The 22,326-nt window shown below is 42.2% G+C and overlaps 1 protein-coding gene across 2 annotated transcripts in view; it reads left to right on the top strand.

Moving 5' to 3' along the window:
- The window catches only part of AMOT (angiomotin), a 59,696-nt gene that overhangs the window by 26,973 nt on the left and 10,397 nt on the right, over window positions 1-22,326 (top strand). For both annotated transcript variants that reach the window (XM_020882801.2, XM_070462228.1), the window contains 5 exons: window positions 3,320-3,464; window positions 4,043-4,135; window positions 6,785-6,930; window positions 20,390-20,539; window positions 21,290-21,480. In XM_020882801.2, the coding sequence (XP_020738460.2) occupies window positions 3,320-3,464; window positions 4,043-4,135; window positions 6,785-6,930; window positions 20,390-20,539; window positions 21,290-21,480 (725 nt within the window). The remainder of the gene's footprint in view (window positions 1-3,319; window positions 3,465-4,042; window positions 4,136-6,784; window positions 6,931-20,389; window positions 20,540-21,289; window positions 21,481-22,326) is intronic.

Below are 22,326 nucleotides of genomic sequence, written 5' to 3'. Positions count from 1 at the left end.
ATGGGTGGGAGGGAAGTGGAGCAGAACAGAGTCTGGGTTGTTGTTTTGTTCTCCAATATGGGGAAAGATGCCTCAACCAAGTGCAATTGGGACAGCTTGAGTGCTGGGAGAAGTGAAAGCTGACCCAATGCTGCAGTGGGTTAGAGGCACAGGTGTGTTAAGAAGAGGACAAATGAGGGAAATAAGGTAGATCAGCTGGTGCTGGAAAAAATAAGAAGGCCTGAGGCTCATGAGAGGAATAAGTAGATAGAATCAACCTGGAAACCCACACCATCCTCTCTCTCCCCTCACCTCCCACCACAGACCAAACCAATGGATATGCCCTTCTGTGACTTCTCTTCCTGTTGACAGATATACAACTTGCACTTTTGGTGGGGGCAGTATCTACAAACGGTGTAGGGAAAGGATTGGTACAATGTCTTGAAATAGTACTCTGAACAACTTGAGTAAAGGGATTGCCTTCCATGAGGATGCAGAATAAAAGGAACCCTATACACTGCCAGTAGGAAAGTAAATTGTGTAGCCACTATGGAAAACAGTATGGAGGTTTCTCAAAAAAACTAAAAATAGAACTATCATATGACTCAGCAGTTCCACTCCTGGGTATATATCTGAAAAAAAAAACACTAATTCAAAAAGATGCATGCACCCCAGTGTTCATAGCAGCATTATTTATGATAGCCAAGATATGGAAGCAACCTAAGTGTCCATCAACAGATGAATGAAAAGAAGATGTGGTGTACACACACGGAATACTACTCAGGCAGAAAAAGAATGAAATTCTGCCATTTGCAACAACATGGATGGACCTGGAGGGTATTATGCTAAGTGAAATAAGTCAGACAAAGACAAATACTGTATGATATCACTTATATGTGGAATCTAAAAAATACAACAAACTAGTGAATATAACAAAAAAGAAGCAGACTCACAGATATAGAGAACAAACTAGTGGTTACCAGTGGGGAGAGGGAAAGAGGGAGGAGCAACATAGGGGGAGGGGAGTAAGAGGCACAAACTATTGGGTATAAAACAAGCTACAAGGATATGTTACACAACACCAATTTCCCTGGTAGCTCAGCTGGTAGAGAATCCACCTGCAATGCAGGAGACCCCGTTCGATTCCTGGGTTGGGAAGATCCACTGGAGAAGGGATAGGCTACCCACTCCAGTATTCTTGGGCTTCCCTGATGGCTCAGATGGTAAAGAATCTGCCTGCAATGTGGGAGATCTGGATTTGATCCCTGGGTTGGGAAGATTCCCTGGAGGAGGGAACGGCTACCCACTCCAGTATTCTGGCCTAAGAATTCCATGGACTGTATAGTCCAGGGGGGGTCACAAAGAATCAGACATGACTGAGTGACTTTCACTTCATGAGGAATATAGCCCATATTTTATATAACTATAAATGGAGTATAACCTTTAAAAATGTGAATCACTATATTGTACACCTATAACTTGTATAATATTGTACGTCAAATATACTTCCATAAAAACATAAACAAAGGGGACTGCCTTCCAGGTGTGGCATTCTGTGGGGCACTAGAAAACCTTGTACTCTGAAGACGGCCCAAAGCAGACCAGCACCAAGCCTGCTTTTTCAAGTAGAAATGTTTATTTTCTCTTCCAAGCACTTGAATTTCATGTAGAAGCTTTATTGGGCTCAGGCCTTGCAGATCTTGTCTCTAAATGCCATTCACCAGTTTTCACCTTCTGTGCTGCTATCTTGGTACCATCTGCAAGGAAAAAAACAGTCTCAAGTCTGCTCTTTTCTGTGGTGTAAGCTTCATTTGTTTGCAGGCAATCCTGCCTCAGGCATCACCCTGGAGCTAGGGCAGGTGCAATCAGAGTTGTTTGGTAACCCCACCTTTCCCTGAGTCTCCCACGGGCTGGGGGAGGGGGGCTCTGATATTTCTCCCCCTAAAGTAGCCTGAGCTTTGTTAAGGAGGATAGTGGAAAGCTGAGAAGGAATGCAGAATGGTTGCAGGAGTCAGATTTTGCTTGAAAGTGACTCAATAGGCAATGGGGTTTACTTGTCTTATACAAATCATATGCAAATATCTCTGTGGTTGTGATATGTACAATGAAGTTCTACTGGTTCCAGAGAGATTCTGGAGTCAGATTTCTTATTTTCTTCCCAATTCAGACTGATTCAGGGCGGGATCCTTTTTTTTTTTGAGGTTGTGTGTGTATGTATACATTGTGTGTATATGTGTGTGTGTTTACCTTTTACAAGATTTGCTGGAGTGTCATAAAACACAACTCTAATCATGAATTTCTGTTAAAAAATCTGTTATGGTGTCCCACTGACTACGGGATAAAGTCCAAATGCCTGGCATTAAAGCCCTTTTATGATCTTACTCCAATCTATCTTTGCAGCCAGATCTTACCAGCTTCTCCCTGTGTACCCCACAGTGTCCAGCCAAATGAGACTACTGGTCATTCTGGGAATGCATTCGCTCACTTAGAATAGAATACCCTTCCCCTCACCTCTGCTCATTGAAATTTAACCCAGCTTTTAGGATCTGACTGTAAATGCCACCTCCTCCCTGAAATTCTTCGCCTCTCCCTTCACCCCCAAACAGGAACAACCTCTTTCTCCCCTACAATTTATAACACTACTCCAACTTTTCTTAATAACATATCTTTCCTGGTATTCTTTTACTTGATTAGATTGAAAGCTTCTTGAGGGCAATTGTAATGTCCTTATTAATATTTACACACCCCACAGTGCTTTAAAGAGTTCTTGTAATATTTGGCCCCTGGTAAATGTTTGTTAAATTGAACTGAACTAGCTAATGAGGCTGAGGCTCAGGGTTTTTAGGTTTCATCTTTGCTCTGCCTTCTAGTAAAAGGCCATCTCAGTCTTCTCTTTCCTAAAATGGGGGAGAGGTACTCTTGTGTAGGCCAATATCAGCCCGGATCGAAATAAACATATAAAAACCCTTTGAATGCTTTGCAGTAACTATATATATTATTATTATTTTCTAAATTAAGAAAATTCTTACTCAGAAAGGAAAATCATTTGTAACTATATTTATGAAATTTATCCTCTCCTACAACCTTCTCTGAAGACAGATAAACATATTTGTTTTTAACCTAAGGAAATCTTGGGGACTGGTGAGTTAATTACTGAGCTTGAAGTTGAACTTAGAAATTTTTCCAGGAAACTTTTCTTATCTGTGTTATGCTTGTCTCCTGTCCATCCATAAATCCCTGGGAAAAGTTGTCATTAAGGATTTGCATATATGTTTTCAGATCTTCTACCCCCATCCACTTCCTACCATCATCACTGTCTTTCATTTTTGTTGTTGTTCAGGTGGAGACAGAAATCCAGCGAGTCTCAGAGGCATATGAGAACCTTGTCAAGTCATCCTCCAAAAGAGAGGCCCTGGAGAAAGCTATGAGAAACAAGCTTGAGGGCGAGATTCGGAGAATGCATGACTTCAACAGGGATCTGAGAGGTGAGAGAGTCACTGAGGGTATCAGTCAAGACGTTGAAGGGAACAACAAGGTCCTACTGTATAGCACAGAGAACTATATTCAATATCTTATGATAGAAAGGGAGGTCAGAGCCCACCAGTACCTCTAGCAGTCAATTAAAAAAAATTCCCTTTGATAAACTTCAGTGAAAAGAATATAAAAAAGAATGTGTATATATATAGATATAGATATATCTCAGAATCACTATGCTGTATAGCAGAAATTAACACAACATTGTAAATCAACTATACTTCAATTTTAAAAAAATGAATGAAAAATATCATATATTCAGGGACAGATTCCTTGGATGGAATCTAGAAATTTGCACTTAGGTTTTGTCAGTGAGGAGTGAAAATGTTAAAGTACTTGCCTCCTACTTGCCTGTCATGGTCTAGTGTTGTTTTGGGATCCACATTTGCAAACCTTTGTCTGTGTCACCCCTTCTTGTGTAATAAGAAGAGACAGACTTGTTTTGCTCAAGATCAGTATTTAGAGGGCAAATAGCTTGTGCTTGGAAGTTTGTCCTCAGGGCCCTGTTGATTGTCTCCAAATTCCACAGAGCGTCTGGAGACGGCCAACAAGCAGCTTGCAGAGAAGGAATATGAGGGGTCAGAAGATACCAGAAAAACCATCTCTCAGCTCTTTGCAAAAAGTAAGTCTGAAAGCTTCAGCAGCAGGTATTCATGTACGAGTGGGAGTGAGGTATATGAAAAGGTTATGCAGTTCTATATAGCCTCCTAAAACAGCCAGGAAAGAGTGAATGTCATCTAAGGATTCTTTTTCCTGTTCAAGCATCAAGTTGGGAGATTGTGTTCTTTTCCTTCTGGCCACGAAGGCTGCTTGCCACAACACCGAGTCACATCAACATAACTCCTTCTGTATTAAAACAGAGATGCCCCTTGGAATTCCGGCTTTTTGTCACAGCTAGCTGAAAAGGACCTTGGTAAACTTGGGGTCCCTTAATATTGAAGGGACTTATTATTAAAGGCTGCATCTGCTGGTTCTGTAAGAGATGAGATTACCACGTAGGACTGAGACTAGTGCTTAGAATACCTAGCCTGTACCTGGGGCTCTCGTCAGCACCCTTTTTATATCATATGATTCCATATTGGAGGATTGCAAGGAGAACTAGAGAGAGACCACAGCTAAGGCCTCAGCTAGTGACTCTAGTGTGGAGTTGTAGGTTGTGCGGGAGGGCAGAGCTATGTCTTCCTCCTAATAGTGTTTCCTTTGTCTGGAAATACTCCTAGGACCGGGACAATGAATTAATCTTTTTCTTTATCGGGTCCCTAGTGGACTCCACCCAGCTAGACAATGCTTCATTCTTTCCAACTGCCACAGTAAAAGCAGCAGTAAAAAACTACACAGTCCATAGGGAGAGACAAGTCCGGAGGAAATAGATGATCTCCTCTGACTTCTGCAGATGCCCAAGGCTTGGTGGCCGCTACCCTCGGCCTCCACCAGTGCGGTTCTCAGCTGGAGAAGTGCTTCATGGGGATCCGTCGGGCCACATCTTTGCTGGGCCTCCACATGACCCTTTCAAGTCATTCCATGTGACTTCCAGTCAGCTTTTACAAGTTTGTTTGATCTTCACTTAAAATATCCCCCTCCCTTCCTGGGTTGCTCTCTTGTGCTTTGGCTTCAGAACTGGGGCTTTTTTTTTTTTCCCTTCCTCATTTCCCTGAGCTTCCTGTTCTTTTGTCAGTTTGCCTTAGAGGAAGGAATGTCGCATTTCTGGTGTCATCAGTGCTTAGTGTAAGTTGTTGTGAAGTTGCTTTTGTGGTGTTCCTTGGGAGCTACTTTGCTGGTGGAGATGGTGGTGGCCTCCCAGTTTAAAACAAACCAGAGAATGTATGGGTTCTTGGCCCTGGATCTGCAACTTCACACTTCTCCCTGTGTGGAGATGGTATTTCAGGTGTCCTGAGAGTTCTGCTGCTGGCTTCTCAAATGTGGTCATTTAGTAGATCAAACTGTATTAGCAGCAGCGTCTAAGACTGTCAAACGGTTCTAGAAGGAGCCTAGTAGGTAGGGAAGAGGGCATGGCTTGTGTGGCTCTGTCATTTCTTTTGCCTTTGGGCATCCACAGGGTGCTACATGGTTGGAAGTGTGGTAGGAGCCAAGAAAACACTCTTGAAAAGGCCCTCTAGACAGGCCAGACCAACCTAATCCTAGGAGAAGGCAGTCTGGTACAGTACAAAGAGCTCAGAACAACCTGGCCTTAAGGGTGTGGGACATGGTACAGGTTACTCAAGCTCTCAGAGGCTCTGTTTTCGCATATGCACAATGGAGAAGAGAATAATACAACACCTGCCGTGTATGGTTGTTCTGAGGATTAAGTTAGTACAATACTTGGTATGCAATAAGTATTCAACAAATATTTATTTCTTCCCAAGGTACATCTGAATAGGTATGTAAAGTCAAGATGGGAAGGAAGGTAGGCTGCCTTATTAAAGTCTCTCCTACAAGAACTTTCCTGGCAGTCCGGTGGTTAAGACTCTAATGCTTCCAATGCAGGGGATGCAGGTTTGATCCCTGGTCAGGGAACTAAGAGCCCACATGCCATGCCTTGTGGTGTAGCCAAATAAAGTCTCTCCTGAAGACTTAAGTATCCATGTCTTGAGAGGAAGGGCACTCTTCCTGCACTGAGAATCAAAACTGCTCATTTGAGTTTTTATGTGAGGTCTGTCAGAGTTAAAAGTGGAGGGACCTAGAAAGGCATGGGACATAACTACGTGTGTCATGGTCATCTGTACCTACAGTGTGATCTCAGATTGACCTTAGTTTGAAAATTATGTTAGTGAATAAAGGGTGACATTGCCAGTTTTATGCATTTTTATGAAATACAATTTTTTTCTGATCAGTTTAATATCGATTTTTTTATTGATTTAATAGACTGTCTATTGAGGAAATGATGGGGAAAATTTGTGGAGGCTCAATGGCTCATGCCAATACAAGACTGTTGGAAGAAATAAAATGGAGGAGACAAGCCTACCTGTTCTTCTGAAATATGTGTGTCTGTATGTGTTTTTGTGTTCACCTTTGTATAATATTTTTCACAATACTTTTGACATTTGTTTTCTCATTGCTTCTGCACAAACCACCATTTTTAAGTGACTTCTAAATTGACACAGCAATTTAGTGGTAGAACCAGTGGTAAAAGTCCCGATCTCGGCGTCCTGCTTCTTGTCGCTGGGTGTTAGAACACTAAAATGTCCAGGAATGGGTATGACTATCAGTTTTGCTCAGGTAAGGTTTTGAGCCAGCTCTGGAATGGCAATATTGATATTTCATGTCCTGATAGATAAGGAGAGCCAGCGTGAGAAGGAGAAACTGGAAGCGGAGCTGGCCACTGCCCGTTCTACCAATGAGGACCAAAGGCGACACATCGAAATCCGAGACCAGGCCCTGAGCAATGCCCAGGCCAAGGTGGTAAAGCTGGAAGAAGAGGTATGTGTAGTTTCCTCAGGTGGTGTGTGAGCCTGAGGGTAGAAGAGCTAGAAACTGATGGCACTGGGTTGGGGGGTGGGGGGTCCCATTTTGGCAAACTGGCAGCTGCATCATCCCCTGACAGGAAGGTGCCATCTGCTACTTCTAGTTATAACTGTACTGATGTGACTGGACTTGAATTTTTTGTCTCCTCTCTTCAAGTTCCTTCCTTTTGGTCCAGAATTGAAAGTTACCAAGGTCAAGGAGTGATTTTCATTTGCTCATTTATATAATAAGCTAACTACCCTCCCTCTCCAAATTCTATGTATTGATAGCTAACCTTGCCTTAAATTAAGCTAATGACAGATTTTGTGTATATATCTGTATCTATAGGTGTAGATAGATAGATATACATATATATCTATATCTATGTGTGTGTATATATATGTTTACATATTTGTATTTTGTGTATATATGTGTGTATACACATATCTCACTGATTGTCTATTCTGAAATTGGAATTAGTAGGAAAAAAATAGCCTCCGTTATAAGAAGTTTGAATCTTTACAAACTTGAGATTAAAAAAGAAAGTGTTCAGTTACTAAGCCTTACGCATTCTGGCTATTATAGGTGAGGTGCCTCTCCTACTTTCATTCATTGCCTGCTTCCTCTCCCTCAGTAAAAATGTTCTAGTTCTTAAAGATCTTCTGACTTACAAATACCCTTTGAATTCTTTTGTGGGTGTTAACATGCTTGTTGGAGCTGCATTGTGGGCTCATACTTTTCTAATAGATGGTGCCATCTAACCTATGATGTCCTTTAACCTGAATTGTTTAATCATTAAACTTCAGGTTGCATCAAGTCAGGCTAACGTTCTGCTTCATCAGTTGTCTAGATCAGAAATACTGCCACGTTTCTTTACTGAAAATGAAGGATACTTGTACATGCCCGGTGTTCAGGTCTTAGGAGCTTAGCACTCCCTCTAGCTAGCCCTTCACCACACCTCATATATTCCCTTCCTTTCCGTTTTTGCAAGGAGATCATAGAATAAATTACAGGACAGGGTTAAGACTGTGTTCTTTTAGAGAAGGGAAAACTGAGACCCACTGAGAAGTAGCTTGCTGGTAGTCACATGGCAACTTTTGACAGAGCCAGGAATAAAACTGGGATCTCATGACTCTTCATTCCCTAGACCCTGCTGCCTGTCTCCCCATCTGAATCATCCCTTGGTTCCACTCCCAAAAAGAAAATGTGGGCGCTTGTTCAGATTTAGTAAACCTCTGCATCTTTTAATTAAAAAAAAAATAATTGCTTTACTCATTGGGCCACTCTTTTTCAACAGACTATGGGAAGCTTGTCCAGACTGCTTTGAGATTGGGGTATATATACAGCCCACTGCTTCTCCAGGAAGGATGCCCATCCAGTTAGATATAAACTGGGGATAAAGACTCTGCAGCCATCTTGGTTTGCAGTGTCTGAGGGCTTAACTGGCTGTTAATCATGGAAATAACATACATGTATGGAGACAATGTTAATCTGTAGTTCTCACTAGGCAGCCCTCACTGAAACAGTTGCCTGAAATATATTTCTGGCTTCAGACTTCTGAGGCTTTTCTGGGCATTTGTTCCAGAGATTTTTTGTCATTTTCCAGGGCCCCACTCCAAAACATGTAGGTTTACAATTTAAAGAAGCAGCTCTGAATATTGGGCTAGAATTGAATGATGGCATCTAGTGGTCAGAGATATCTCACATGAGCTCATCAATTATAGTTAAGTTTTTAGTCCTCATCCAACTGGTTGTCTCACAGAGTCTAGTTATTGGGAAATTCTGAGTTGCTGTGGCTAAAGGAGGCAGGACATGTGACAGCGAGCGTAACCTGGGAGCCTTGTACCTGGAGGAACTGCAGAGGTAGAGGCCATGTAATGTCTTCCAGAATCTCAGGCTAGATCACCTCTAGCACATGTCAGGGCTTAAAACCACATCTCAGGGAAAAAATCCATGGATTCCTGTTTACCTTTTCATTTAAGTAGCCCATAAGGGCTAAGTTTGCTCCTGGGTGATGTTTGACGTATCTCCTCCACTGTATTCAAAGGAAAACATTCCTTTTCCTTATCTTCAAAGACAGGAATTGATAACTGAAGTTTTGCTTGTTTTTGCTGTGACTCAGCCCCCACGAGGTCTCATTTTTCCTGGGGTAAAAATTTTAAGTAGAACATTAGGGAGGTATTTAAGATGTAAGTAGCCTTGAAACTAAGGATTAACTAAGGATTAACTTGGAACTAGTAAGGATTCTTCATTGTGATTTCTTCACAAAATGGTGGACATTTCTAAATGAAGAAGAGTATTCCCAAACAGAAAATATATATCTATCTGTTGGAGGTGGCTGAAGTCAGGTCATGTTGGAAGGCAGAGGGATATGGCAGATGCCTATCTATGGCTCATAGAAACAGATAATTTAGTCATGGCTTACAAATGGCACCATGAATTTTCCTTAGAAGTTCTTCCAGAGAAAACCTCTCTGGTCTACTTTAATGAGAATTAGGGAAATTTTCCCAAATTAAGCTTCCCCCCGCCCCCCAGGGAATATTTTCTTAGCCTACTAAGTGCAAGGTCACTCAAGTTTACCTATTCAGCATTGCATCAAGATGGTCAGGTTGACACATATTATATATTGAATCATAATGTTGTATACCTGAAATGCATGTAATGTTACAAATCAGTTATATCTCAGTGATATCACCTGCTTTACAGATGCAAAAATTGAAGTGTAGATAAGTGAAGTGACAGGAAGCCCTATGAGCCCACTGACAGGCAGCTAAGTGGTAAAGAACCCGCCTGCCAGTGCAGGAGACATGGGTTTGATCCCTGGGTCAGGAAGATCCCCTGGAGAAGGAAATGGTAACCCACTCCAGTATTCTTGCCTGGAGAACCCCATGGAGAGAGGAGCCTGGCAGGGTCGCAAAGAAACAGACATGACTTATCACCTCAACAACAACAAGTAAAAATAAAGATGGTTAGGGAACGATGATGACTACTTTGATGGTCTGAAGACCCTTGCATCTATTTACATCTTTCTCTTTTACAACATCCTCATTTAGGTATTTTCCCTGAAATCCATTCCATCTTTCTAATCCTATTAAGTCTCTTGCCCACGACACTCAGCATTCACTGTGCTCTAAGTTCTATACAGAAAGGGTGCTTTGGCCTTACAGAGAACTTTCTCCTGCAGTCACAACCTCCTTCCTCTTCCAAGTTCAGCACAGATTTTCTCACGAACCCTGCTCTGCCGACATCAAGGGATATGGTATCTTGCTAGGAAGGGGACATCATTCTAAAGAGCAGACCTATTTTGTGGTGGTTGACTATAATCCTGCTTGCTTACGCAACATGCAGCTGGCAGAAGTAAGCGGGGTCTTTCCATCCCTGCCCTTATCTTTCAGGACACATAGGTCCTATTGAAGTGGAGCCTTATTAAGCTCCAAGTCAAAATAACTCTGTGTCCTACAGCAGCCATGGTATTCTCACATTCAAAGAGACTTCCCTCTGCCCCCCACTAATTTGACCTCACTGGAGAGTTTCGACAGATGCCTGGCATATCCACTCACGAGGCTCAAGGCAGCCCGGGCTTCTGGCTGGCTGCTGTCTTATGATGATCCAGAGTGGAGCCACTGCTTGGATAATTGTTTCAGGGATGGTGGGAAAAAGGCCCTGGCAAGATGAAAGAGGGAAGATGCTGTGGGTGGGCTGCTTACTGAGCAGAATGCACAGGAAGGGATAGAGTGGAATGTGGGAGGGCTGTCAGAAAGAGCCAGTGAGACTTGTTCTTTGGCTTTAGGCTAGATTGACAGCCACAGAGATTCAGGGGCAAAAAGGGCCCAAGTGTTAACCTTTTCTCAGCTGCAATGTCTGGTACAGATATTTAGACAGTGCAGTGAAAACCCTTAGTGGTGGTGTGTTTTCCAGAGTCCTTTTGCCACTCCTCTCAGTTCTCCAAAACTAAATCCATATTGTTTCATTTCATTTCCACCACCATTCTTCATGGCTCATATTTTCTCATTTCTCGATTCCCTGCCACTTACTTGACTTGTCTTTGGCTTTAGAGAGACATAATTTTCTCTATCACACATATCCACAGGGCACCTTAATAGTCTTCTTCTTGCCCAATATTAGAGGAAGATGTCTTAGGGTTAGACATTTATATGTCTCATCCAAAAAAATCCTCAAACAATAGGATTTTGCTGTGATAGGTAAAATTCATGCAGTGGTTATAATGGATTATAAATCTGAGGGTATGAATTACGTGTGCATTGAAAGTATAGATAGGAATTCAGATAAAATATGTATATAGCAAGAAATCTTCTTGAGTGCTCTGTTGATGAATTGTTGACTCATTTGAGGGGTGTTTCATTTAAAAAGGACTTTTTTCCATATTTACGGGCAACATACTTTCTTTAAAGTAGGTATAACTCCACTCAATATGAGAAATTATGTCCCCACTCCCCACATAGGTCAAGTTACTTTTCATAGTTTGATATTCTGTTTTTCTCCTGATTTTGGCATTTGAAATTCCCAAACTAAAAGCCTTGTGTATTTTTCTTTAGTCTCCTTAACAGAATGAACTCCACTCCCTTGGTAGCAAGTTTCTAGACGTGGTTTTATTTTTTACTCTGCAGTTCTTTTAATATCTACCAGTGGACCACAGCTTCTTGGCAGTGGACACAGGCAACTTGCTAATACCAGGGTAATGTTACCAAATTGCTTCAGAGGAAACTCTTACTTGGAGCCATGTGCTCCTGGGTAAGACTAAATCAGATCAAATAGAAATCACTGGAGGCTCATGGAGCAACATGCAACATATAACTTAGTTGTATGAAGGAGAGGAGCAAAGAAAGTACATTTCAATTGTGACATTTGTGATACTGTGAGTGTTTGGAGTTCTGGGAGATAGAAGGGAAGATGAAAATCAGACATAATAAAGGATGACCTCTGTGACACTGGACTTAGTGCTGTATTATTAGTCTGAATGTTCTTTAGTCATTGGGTGTGTGTATATGTTGGTGTTCATCTAGCTCATAATAATCTACCCCCTCTACCTATCCATATTATATATTTTTTATTATTTATTAAGACTTTACTTTTTTTAGGGCAGTTTTATGTTCATAGCAAAATTGAAGGACAAGTAAAGAGATTTCATCATATACTCACTGGTCACACACAGGCACAGCCGGTGGCCGCACCCCCCCCCCCCCATTATCAACATTTCCCACCAGAGTGGTACACTTGTTACAACTGATGAATCTACATTGACACATCATAATCACCCAGAGTCCATAGTTTACATTAGGGTTCACTCTTGGTACTGTATATTCTGTGGGTTTGGTAAACATATGTAATTACACATATCCATCATTATGGTATCAAATAGAATATTTTCACTGCCTTAAAAATCCCGTGTTCTGCCTGTTCACCCCCACCCCCATGTATTTTTTTAACCCTTTGAAAATATTTCCAAATACTTAATATATCCCCACTGTGAACCTTGAAAATTTCCATAGATTAGGAAATTAAAGTGCGGACAGATTATATAGTTGGTAATACATCTAGAAGAAAACCTAGATCTCTTAACTCCAAAATATCCCATGTTATGCCTTGTCTACCAGTGAATAAATGGAGAAGGCTGATGATGAAATCACTTTCTTACAAATGACTGAGACAAATGGGTAGCTTTCAGGGCCCTAGAAGTAATTTTGTAATTAGCCATCCTTGAAAAAATAAATTTGAAAGACATCTGCAGTTGTTGGAAGGAGGGAAGAGATGCCATCACGTGGTATTCATTTGCAGGGATCAGATTTTCCTGAGTCAGAAGGGGGTTAAGAGATCTGCCAAATGCTTGGGAATGGGTTCAAATTATTGTAGAAGTGTGATGAAAAAACATGATTGATTGAGCTTAAGAGTATTTGCCCTATTCTTCAATAGGTTGCCTTCCTGCAATTCTTACCCCCTATATGATTCTCCTCTAAAAACTTAACTCTTAATAGAAACGATTTGAAGCCCTTATCTTGACTTTCCAAGCAAAGTAAACACATTTATGAATGTGTTTATTGTTTTTATATCTTAGCGTTATAGCTAAGCTATGCTATGTTCATTTTTGTTCCTGTATTTGACAGTTATTTAATATTAACTGGTCACCAAGAGTATAGTGGAAAATGAACTAGAATTAGAACCTAAGAGAGATATGAAGGAAATCTCCAGTAGTGTTGAAGTGGAGAGCAAGTTTTCTCAACTTCAGCATTATTGACATTTGGGGCCAGATCATTCTTTGGTGATTGTGATGGAGGAGGCTGTCCTGTGCACTGTAGGGTGTTGAACAGTATCCCTGGATTCCACTCACAAATTGCCAATAGCAACCTACCTCCAGATCTAACAATCAAAAATGTTTCCACACTTAATGTTCCCTGGGGACAAAATCATCCCCAGTTAAGAATCATTAGTATAGAGGTAAAAGAGTAAACTACCATAGATTGGACCTTTGAGGTACAGCAGGAGGTGACAAATTGGAAGAGAAGGTGGGTCTAAAAGATCAAGGCAGAAAGTAAGAATGATTTAAGGAACCACATGAGGAGATCATAGGATTAGGGAAAGAAAGGGGAGGGGGCTACTTTGACAGGTTTTTGAAAATTGGTGTTGGGTAAGAAAACCTGATTGAATGCAATGAGTTCCCTCATTCATTGAATATCCAGAGGGAATTTGGTTTATGGTTTAAATGATGGATTTACCTGGCTTCTTCTAGGGGTCTATGGGTACTCATCTCTAGACCTGAGCCACTTCCTTGGCTTTAGAAACTTTTCACATGAACTTTCACTTCCTCGAACACTGAAGACATAGGAAAATAAGTCATCTAGGATCCTGTGGAGCGTACACACCTTATATGTTCTGTCTCTTACATGTATTATATACATATAAAATAAGGCAGGACCTTTATTTTGTTTTTACTCCAAGAATATGCCTATACAGAATTCTAGGATACCATTTTGTCTAGTCCTCTTAGTTACCAGTCAGTAATGAAGGTGAAAAAGGGAAGCTTAGATTCATAAAAGGTTTGTGAGTTGAAAGAGTTTGAGAGATCATTCATCTATCCTAGTGTTGCTTCTTTTTTTTTTAACTTGTTAAAACCTAGTGAGCAAGGTGTTCCTAAGGGAGAGAATTCCATATCCAAAGGCAGTGAGGGCTGAAGTACCAGGGGCTCCTCAGGAACTTGAAGTGATTATATTTAACCATGTTAAAGTGTCAAGTGTGAATAGATGATGAAGTGACATAAGATGAGAAGCCCATTCTTTAGGGCAAACAAAGCACAAGAATATATATATACAGTGGACCTTTGAACAACACTGATTTGAACTGTGTAGATCCATTTATATGCAGACTTTTTCAGTAGTAAATACTGTAGTAGTATATGATCCTCCAGTTGGTTGAATCCATGGATATGGAATTTTGGGTATAGGGGAACCACATATATGGAAGGCTGACTCTAAAGTTATACATAGATTTTTGACTGAAGGGAGGGCCAGCACCCCTAACCCCTGTGCTGTTCAGGGATCAACTGGATATTATATATATCTTCAAAGATGTAACAGTCTCTCTTTTGAAATGAAGTTTTATATAGAACTGTCATTATAAAACACATAAAAGAGGGGACTTCCCTGGTGGTCCAATGGTTTACAATCCACCTGCCTATGCAGGGGACACGGGTTGGACCCCTGGTCCAGGAATATCCCACATGCCGCTGAACAACTGAGCCCATGCTCCACAACTACTGAAGCCCATGCTCTGGAGCCTGTGAGCTGCAACAACTGAGCCCATGCCCTGCAATGACTAAAGCCCTTTCGCCCTAGAGTTCGAACATTGCAACTACTGAGCCCTCATGCTACAACTACTGAAGCCTGCATGCCTAGAGACTGTGCTCCACAACAAGAGAAGCCACCACAATGAAAAACCCATGCAATACAACTAGCGAGTAGGCCCCGCCTCCCCCGCCTTGCCACAACTAGAGAAAGCCCATGCATAGCAACAAAAACCCAGGACAGCCAAAAATAAAAAAAGAGGAGTTACTTGCTACAACTCACCAATCACAGGTGGCTTCTAAAGCACTCCTTAGAATGCTAGGACTCTGGAACAGTTTGAAAATCACTCTGGGGGCAGGTACCTTATCTGTAAAGGACCAGAAAGTATATATTTTCAGTTTTGTGGACCATATAGTTTCTTTTGCAGTGGCAGCTGCTCAACTGTGCCATTACAGCAGGAAGACAGCCCTAGCCGATATGTAAATGAGTGAGCATGGCTGAATTTGGCCCACTGCTGACCATTTTGGTTTGCTGGCCCCCAAAACCCCTGGAGAAATATCAATAACCTCAGATATGCAGATGATACCACTCTTATGGCAGAAAGTGAAGAAGAACTAAAGAGCCTCTTGATGAAAGTGAAAGAGGAGAGTGAAAAAGTTGACTTAAAGCTCAACATTCAGAAAACTAAGATCATGGCATCCGGTCCCATCACTTCATGGCAAATAGATGGGGAAACAGTGGAAACAGTGGCTGACTTTATTTTGGGGGGCTCCAAAATCACTGCAGATGGTGACTGCAGCCATGAAATTAAAAGACGCTTACTCCTTGGAAGGAAAGTTATGACCAACCTAGATAGCATATTAAAAAGCAGAGACATTACTTTGCCAACAAAGGTCTGTCTAGTCAAGGCTATGGTTTTTCCAGTAGTCATATATGGATGTGAGAGTTGGACTATAAAGAAAGCTGAGCACCAAAGAATTGATGCTTTTGAACTGTGGTGTTGGAGAAGACTCTTGAGAGTCCCTTGGACAGCAAGGAGATCCAACCAGTCCATCCTAAAAGAGATCAGTCCTGGGCGTTCACTGGAAGGACTGATGTTGAAGCTGAAACTCCAATACTTTGGCCACCTGATGCGAAGAGCTAACTCATTTGAAAAGACCCTGATGCTGGGAAAGATTGAAGGCGGGAGGAGAAGGGGACGACAGAGGATGAGATGGTTGGATGGCATCACTGACTCAATGGACATGGGTTTGGGTAAACTCCGGGAGTTGGTGATGGACAGGGAGGCCTGGCATGCTGCAGTCCATGGGGTCACAAAGAGTCAGAAATGACTGAGTGACTGAACTGAACTGATAACCTCTCTCATTTTTTACAAATGGGAGAACAGGGAAGGAAATTACCATTAAGAGTGGAGGTGGGACTAGAATCCAAGTCTCCTGATTGCCACCTTGCTCCTTTACCTTTACTGTCAAATGGAAATTTCTGATGTGTGTGTACAAATGTGTGTGGTGGGGCAGGAAATGACGTCTGCCTAAGTGTCTTTATTTAAACAGTACCTTTGGCTCTAGGTAAAGTATTTCTCGGACTTTCCTGGTGGCACAGTGGTAAAGAATTCGCCTGCCAATGCAGGAGACTCAGGTTCAATCCCTGGGTCTGGAAGATCCCCTGGAGAAGGAAATGGCAACCCATTCCAGTATTCTTGTCTGGAGAATCCCATGGACAGAGGAGCCTGGTGGGCTATAGTCCATAGGGTCACAAAGAGTCAGACACGACTTAGCAACTAAGCAACAACAAAAATATTTCTCATAAAGCAGAAGTGCCCTCCAAATTGTATCATTTTGAGAGAATATGGTGTCCTTACAGCTTCTAATTGTATCTCCAATGAAAGGCCTTGCCCTCTGAAGATACGTGAAGCTCTGTTGCACAAGGGGTTTGAGGTCTCCTTGTTATATGCCTTCCTGGGGCAAAATGGCTATGTTTTTAATGCCTTAATTGATGTGATAATTAGAGTTGTTGAGATAATGAGAACCATGTCAAGGCTATCTGGAGTGAATGTTCCAAGTTGAGAGGACTGGAGCATGTGCGACTTGGCATTAACTTTTTCTTTAAAACAGAAAAACAACTCTGACTACTTTTTGTACCAGATACTCTACTAAGCACTTCATTTTTATCTCATTTGTTCCTTCTAGAGGTATATTGAATTATCATCATCTCTATGCTACTGATGAATGAATAAATGGAAGTTCAGGGACATTAAGTAGCTTTCTTCAGATTTCATACAACTAGTAAGTGGGAGAGCCAAGATTTGGACTTGGGTAGCCTGAGGCCAGAGCCCATGACCTTAACCACTTTCCTGTATGGCCTCTCTATTTACCTAGAAGGAACCACTGACATTTCTGATGGCATTGAAATGTGAAGTTGGGGACTTAGGATGTCCTAATTACTGAGCTTACATTTGAGGAGCTTAGCATATGAGATAGGTTTACAGAAGAGAGGCAGAAAATAAAAGGGGATTTACCATGATGAAGGAAAAAATAAAGCATATGAAGTCTAGGATAATAGAGGAGTTAATAAGCCTAATAGACCTGTGTTATTTTCTGTATATAGATGAGACCTAGAAAACATAGAATATGTAACCTTGAAGATTGCTGACTTCATTGAGTGCATCTTTATAGGGTCTTACACTGGTAGTATCCACTGGTAGTATCTAACAGTTGTCCTTTTGTATCCTAAATTATCTAGGGGTTAAGTAAGCATTTACTAGGTGATCTTGGTGTTTATGGGGCTTCCTGATGGCTCAGATGGCTGAAATGCGGGAGACATGGGTTCAATCCCTGGATCAGGAAGATCCCCTGGAGAAGGGAATGGCAACCCACTCCAGTGTTCTTGCCTGGAGAATTCCATGGACAGAGGAGCCTGGCGGGCTACAGTCCATAGGGTTGCAAAGAGTCGGACACGACTGAGCAGCTAACACTTTCACTTTCTTGAGCTGCACTGTTTCTTCTTTTAAAGAAAGTAGAAGAGTTATGCCAACAATAGAGGTCCTGGTACCTTGTGGAAAACCATCCCAGTGACAAAGCATAATGGGATTTTTCTTAGCCTGCTTGTGGAAGTTGTCTGACTGTATAACTGTCTTCAGCCTACTCAGAAAACTCTAGGCCTTTATTGCTTTTCCCTTCCAGATGGTTGGCTCAGTGACTTCTACTGCTGGGGATTCCTTAGCTAAGACATTGAGGGTACCTTTCTGAAGAAAGACAGGGCATGTAGAAAGACACCTAGCCCTGGACTGCTTATTTTTCAGTTCTCTGAGCTTACATTGCAGTACTTTACCATCAAGGCAAGAACTGCATGCTATCTAACTTTAATTGCCTTTAAGTATAACTGCTGTAAGCCTCAGTAATTATAGTTAACATTCTCTGCGTTAACATTGCACGGCTCCCCTAGGGTTTTCAGAGTGATTCACAAATAAATGCATTCAGCTTTAAATAGCTCATCAGGACTATGGAACCCAAAAGGTGAAGGATAGAGGATATTTTCTGCTCTCCAATTACTCAGAGCTTAGCAAAAAGGCAGGGGTGTCCATGGCCTAAAGGTCTCGATTGCCCTAGTCCTTGTTATTACAAATAGTCACATATCCTAGGAAGGAAAGGCTTAAGCTTATTAAGAGAAAGAGAATGGCAATTTTTGTTTCTTTTATTTCCTAAGCAAAGGTCTAATGCATTTAGACTTAAAACTCACCTCAAATGGTTTACAAAGCTATATTGAACTAGGCCTTGGAATGAAAGGAAATGTCAAGAAGTGTAGTGCAAATTTTTTAGGTTTTCCCAGTCACCTAGGCAAAGCATAACACAAGTCTGGTAGGAAAATAGAAGTTTTCTTATACCTAGAGAAAGTTCAGTGATTCTAATTTGGAGAGAGAGCAGGTATCAGACAAGAAGAGGTTCCCAATTGGCATGTGCCATCATTGTCTAACTGGGCATTATAGAGAGCAGTGATTTGGACACATTGCCTTGAAGCTGTTGCCTGGTTTCTGCAATGAGGGAGTCAGGTTGATTCTTCTGGCTTGGCTCCAGCTAACTGGATGGGGGCAATGCTGGTAAAGTGGGTAACCTTTTAACATTGAAACTGTAGGTATCTCAAGGGCTTGGGAATTTGTTGGAAAGTTAGAGTTGAGCTGAATTCTTGAATTTCCTTTGGACCATGCTATCAATAATATCTTCACATTTAAATCTTTGTAGTGAGATTTCAGGAAAATAATAATAACAGATGTGACCAGCTGGGAAGAATTTCTGCTATAGAGTCCATAAGTTGATTTTATTAGCAAGAGAGGCACTCCCACAAGCATTTTAAGTATTAAGGAGCATCATCTGCTCATTCCTAACAATTTGGGAAGGTTGTACTTTCCCCTATCTTCTTAGATGTTGAGAGTTTGTATGTTGGTGGTGGTGGTAGTGTAGTTGCTAAGTCATGTCTGACTCTTTGTGACCCCGTGGACTGTAGCCCACCAGGCTCCTCTGTCTATGGGATTTCCCAGGCAAGAATACTGGAGTGGGTTGCCATTCCCTTCTCCAGGGGATCTTCCTGACCCAGGGATCAAACCCGCATCTCCTGCATTGGCAGGCAGATTCTTTACCACTGAGCCCCCAGGGTCTATATGCCTTCTTTTAAAAGCTCTGAAATTCTCTTCATTCCTTCCTTCCAATGGAATCAGGGATTTTCCATGATGGAATTTGCCTTGGAAGTTACAAGGGTACAAAGAATTCAAGCTCTTAGTCCCAGCTCGCTTCAGCTTTTGTTTTTGGTTATGGTTCATAGACTTACAAAGAGGAAGAATTATATGTGATCTCATTTAGTCTTAGCTTTGATTCATTATTTGGCATCTTTAGATATCTTTAAAGGTCCCAGAGTGAAAGTTAAGAGATTACAGTCCAATGTTATCAACTCAGGCTCATGAGTGAGGCAGAAATCGCAAATGACCTGTGTTCTTTTAATGTAGAACTGGTAGTACAGTGCTGGTCAATGAAGAGACTAAAGACTTTTGAACCATTGCATGGCACCTTCACTTTTGAGGGGCAGAAATGTTCCAGGAGCACAGTAGTGATGACACTGAGTAATTACTAGGACTGTAGAGTTCAGAAAGACAATTCTGGCCTCCTTGTTGACCACCCTTTTTCTCTCACTTGAAGGGGAAACTGCTATATATAGGGGCTTCCTTTCCATTCCAAATTAAACTCTTCTCCCTGGGGAGCCCCCTTTCATTCTTTAGCATTCCCCTAATGACCAAAATAAGATATTCCTCCCCCAGAATATTACAGTTTCAAGAAGGGAAGAGGTGAGGACATCTATAGATGGGGATCTTAGGAGCTTGCTAGCAAAGACTCTCTTGATAGAAATAGACTTGGGGGAAACATAGATAGAGGGAGAGATGAAAAAGGAGCTCCTAATTCCTATCTTCTGAGACATTCTCTGTATGGTCAATACAAGGCAGCCTGCTACTCACGAAGGATCTTCTTGCCATTCATTCTTTCCTGGAGCTGGACAGGAAGAGATGTAAACATAGGGCTGGATTTGGGGGGCTCTGTATAACTGACCCTGTTCTTTTCCTTCCATCTTGCATTTCTTCCAATCTGGATTTTCAGCTAAAGAAGAAGCAAGTGTATGTAGATAAGGTGGAAAAGATGCAGCAGGCACTTGTACAGCTCCAGGCAGCATGTGAAAAGCGAGAGCAGCTGGAGCACCGTCTCCGGACACGACTGGAAAGAGAACTGGAATCCCTCCGAATCCAGCAGGTATGGACAATTTCCAGAAAGTGAGATGACTCCTGATTGCCCATTTGTCAGATAGTGTCTGACATGAGAACCAAAAATACACTCTTAGCCCACCTAGTCTTACCCCAGAGTGGCTTCCAGTTGTGAAGACATAGTTGGCTTCCTTAGCTTCCTAGCGCAGCACAATCCTTAATGCCTTATAAGAGGTAAAGATGCTATACAAACAGACTTTGGGACATTTTAGGATTGGAAATGGTCTTTAGAGTCATTTAGCCATACATCTTCTCACTTTTTTTTTTTGGCCCCATGGTTGGCATCTTAGAACTTAGTTCCCTGACCAGGGATTGAACCCATACCTCCTGTAGTGGAAAGCGTGGAGTCTCAACACTGCACCGCCAGAGAAGTCCCCCTATCTCCTCAATTTCAGATGAGAGAAAATCAAGACCCAGGAAAGGTGGCATGATTCACTTAAGATCACACAAGTTTAGGGGAAAGATAGAGATCAAACCCCAGATTTTTAATTTCTGTTTCTATGATCCACTTTCTGAGCAGCATGACAATTTGATACAGCAGGCTCCTTTTATGATCCAGAGTCACACACTCAAGCCTAAGGTAGAAAGTCCTAGGAATTTCCCTAGCTTCTGAATTGGAGTCCAAACTGCAGTGGCTTGGTCAGTAATACTGTCCAAAAATAAGGGCTCTTCAAATGGGACTCGGCCCACCACGGTCCTAACTCACTAATGTCAGAGGTCTCGGCATCTCCCCTAACAGCGCCAGGGCAGCTCTCAGCCCACCAACGTTTCAGAATACAATGCCGCTGCACTGATGGAACTCCTTCGTGAGAAGGAAGAGAGGATCCTGGCCCTGGAAGCTGACATGACTAAGTGGGAGCAGAAGTACTTGGAGGAGAATGTGATGAGACATTTTGCTCTGGATGCTGCAGCCACTGTAGCTGCTCAGAGGTAAGTAGTTGGCTGGTAAAATCTCGGCACGAAGGGCAGGGGTGGTGGGGAGAACAGAAAAGTGACCGAGCGATAGTTTTTCCAGTGTTTCCCCCCCCCCCGCATCATGTTGTGTTTCTTTTTTCTCGGCTTCTGCCTAAGTGTGTTTTTTTCTTAGTTTTTTTTTTTTTTTAATCTGGTTCTACAGAGACTGGGCCTTCCCTGGTAGCTCAGCTGGTAAAGAATCCACCTACAATGCAGGAGACCCTGGTTCGATTCCTGGGTTGGGAGACAGATCCCCTGGAGAAGGGATAGACTACCCACTCCAGTATTCTTGGGCTTCCCTGGTGGCTCAGATGGTAAAGAATCCACCTGCAATGCAGGAGACCTGGGTTCGATCCCTGGGTTGGGAAGATCCCCTGGAGGAGGGCATGGCAACCCCCTCCAGTATTCTTGCCTGGAGAATCCCCATGGACAGAGGAGCCTGGTGGGCTACAGTCCATGGGGTCACAAAGAGTCGGACACGACTGGGCGACTAGCACCACACAGCACATGCAGGGACTGAATGACTGTAGGGGCTGCGGGTACGGGATTTGAAAATTAAAGTTACTCATGAACTTTCTAGACTCATAGTTCAGCTTTTCTCAGGAGCCCAAACAATTGCAGACAGGATCAAGTTGTGTACATCTCTTTCCCCAGGGCCTCAGGTTTTTTGAGCCACATGTGTAGGTTTCTTTGTTTAGCCCCAGGACTGGAATGAAAGCTTCTCAAGAGAAATGCCACTCCAAAACTAAATGTCACTCAGGAGTGGCTACTGCCATTTGATAGCTCTGGCTCCTCCAAGGTATGCCGAAGGTTGTACTGAAC

Source organism: Odocoileus virginianus, unplaced genomic scaffold (genome assembly GCF_023699985.2).
Source record: "Odocoileus virginianus isolate 20LAN1187 ecotype Illinois unplaced genomic scaffold, Ovbor_1.2 Unplaced_Scaffold_1, whole genome shotgun sequence".
Lineage (NCBI taxonomy): Eukaryota > Metazoa > Chordata > Mammalia > Artiodactyla > Cervidae > Odocoileus > Odocoileus virginianus.
This window is presented reverse-complemented; position numbering and strand designations above follow the sequence as displayed.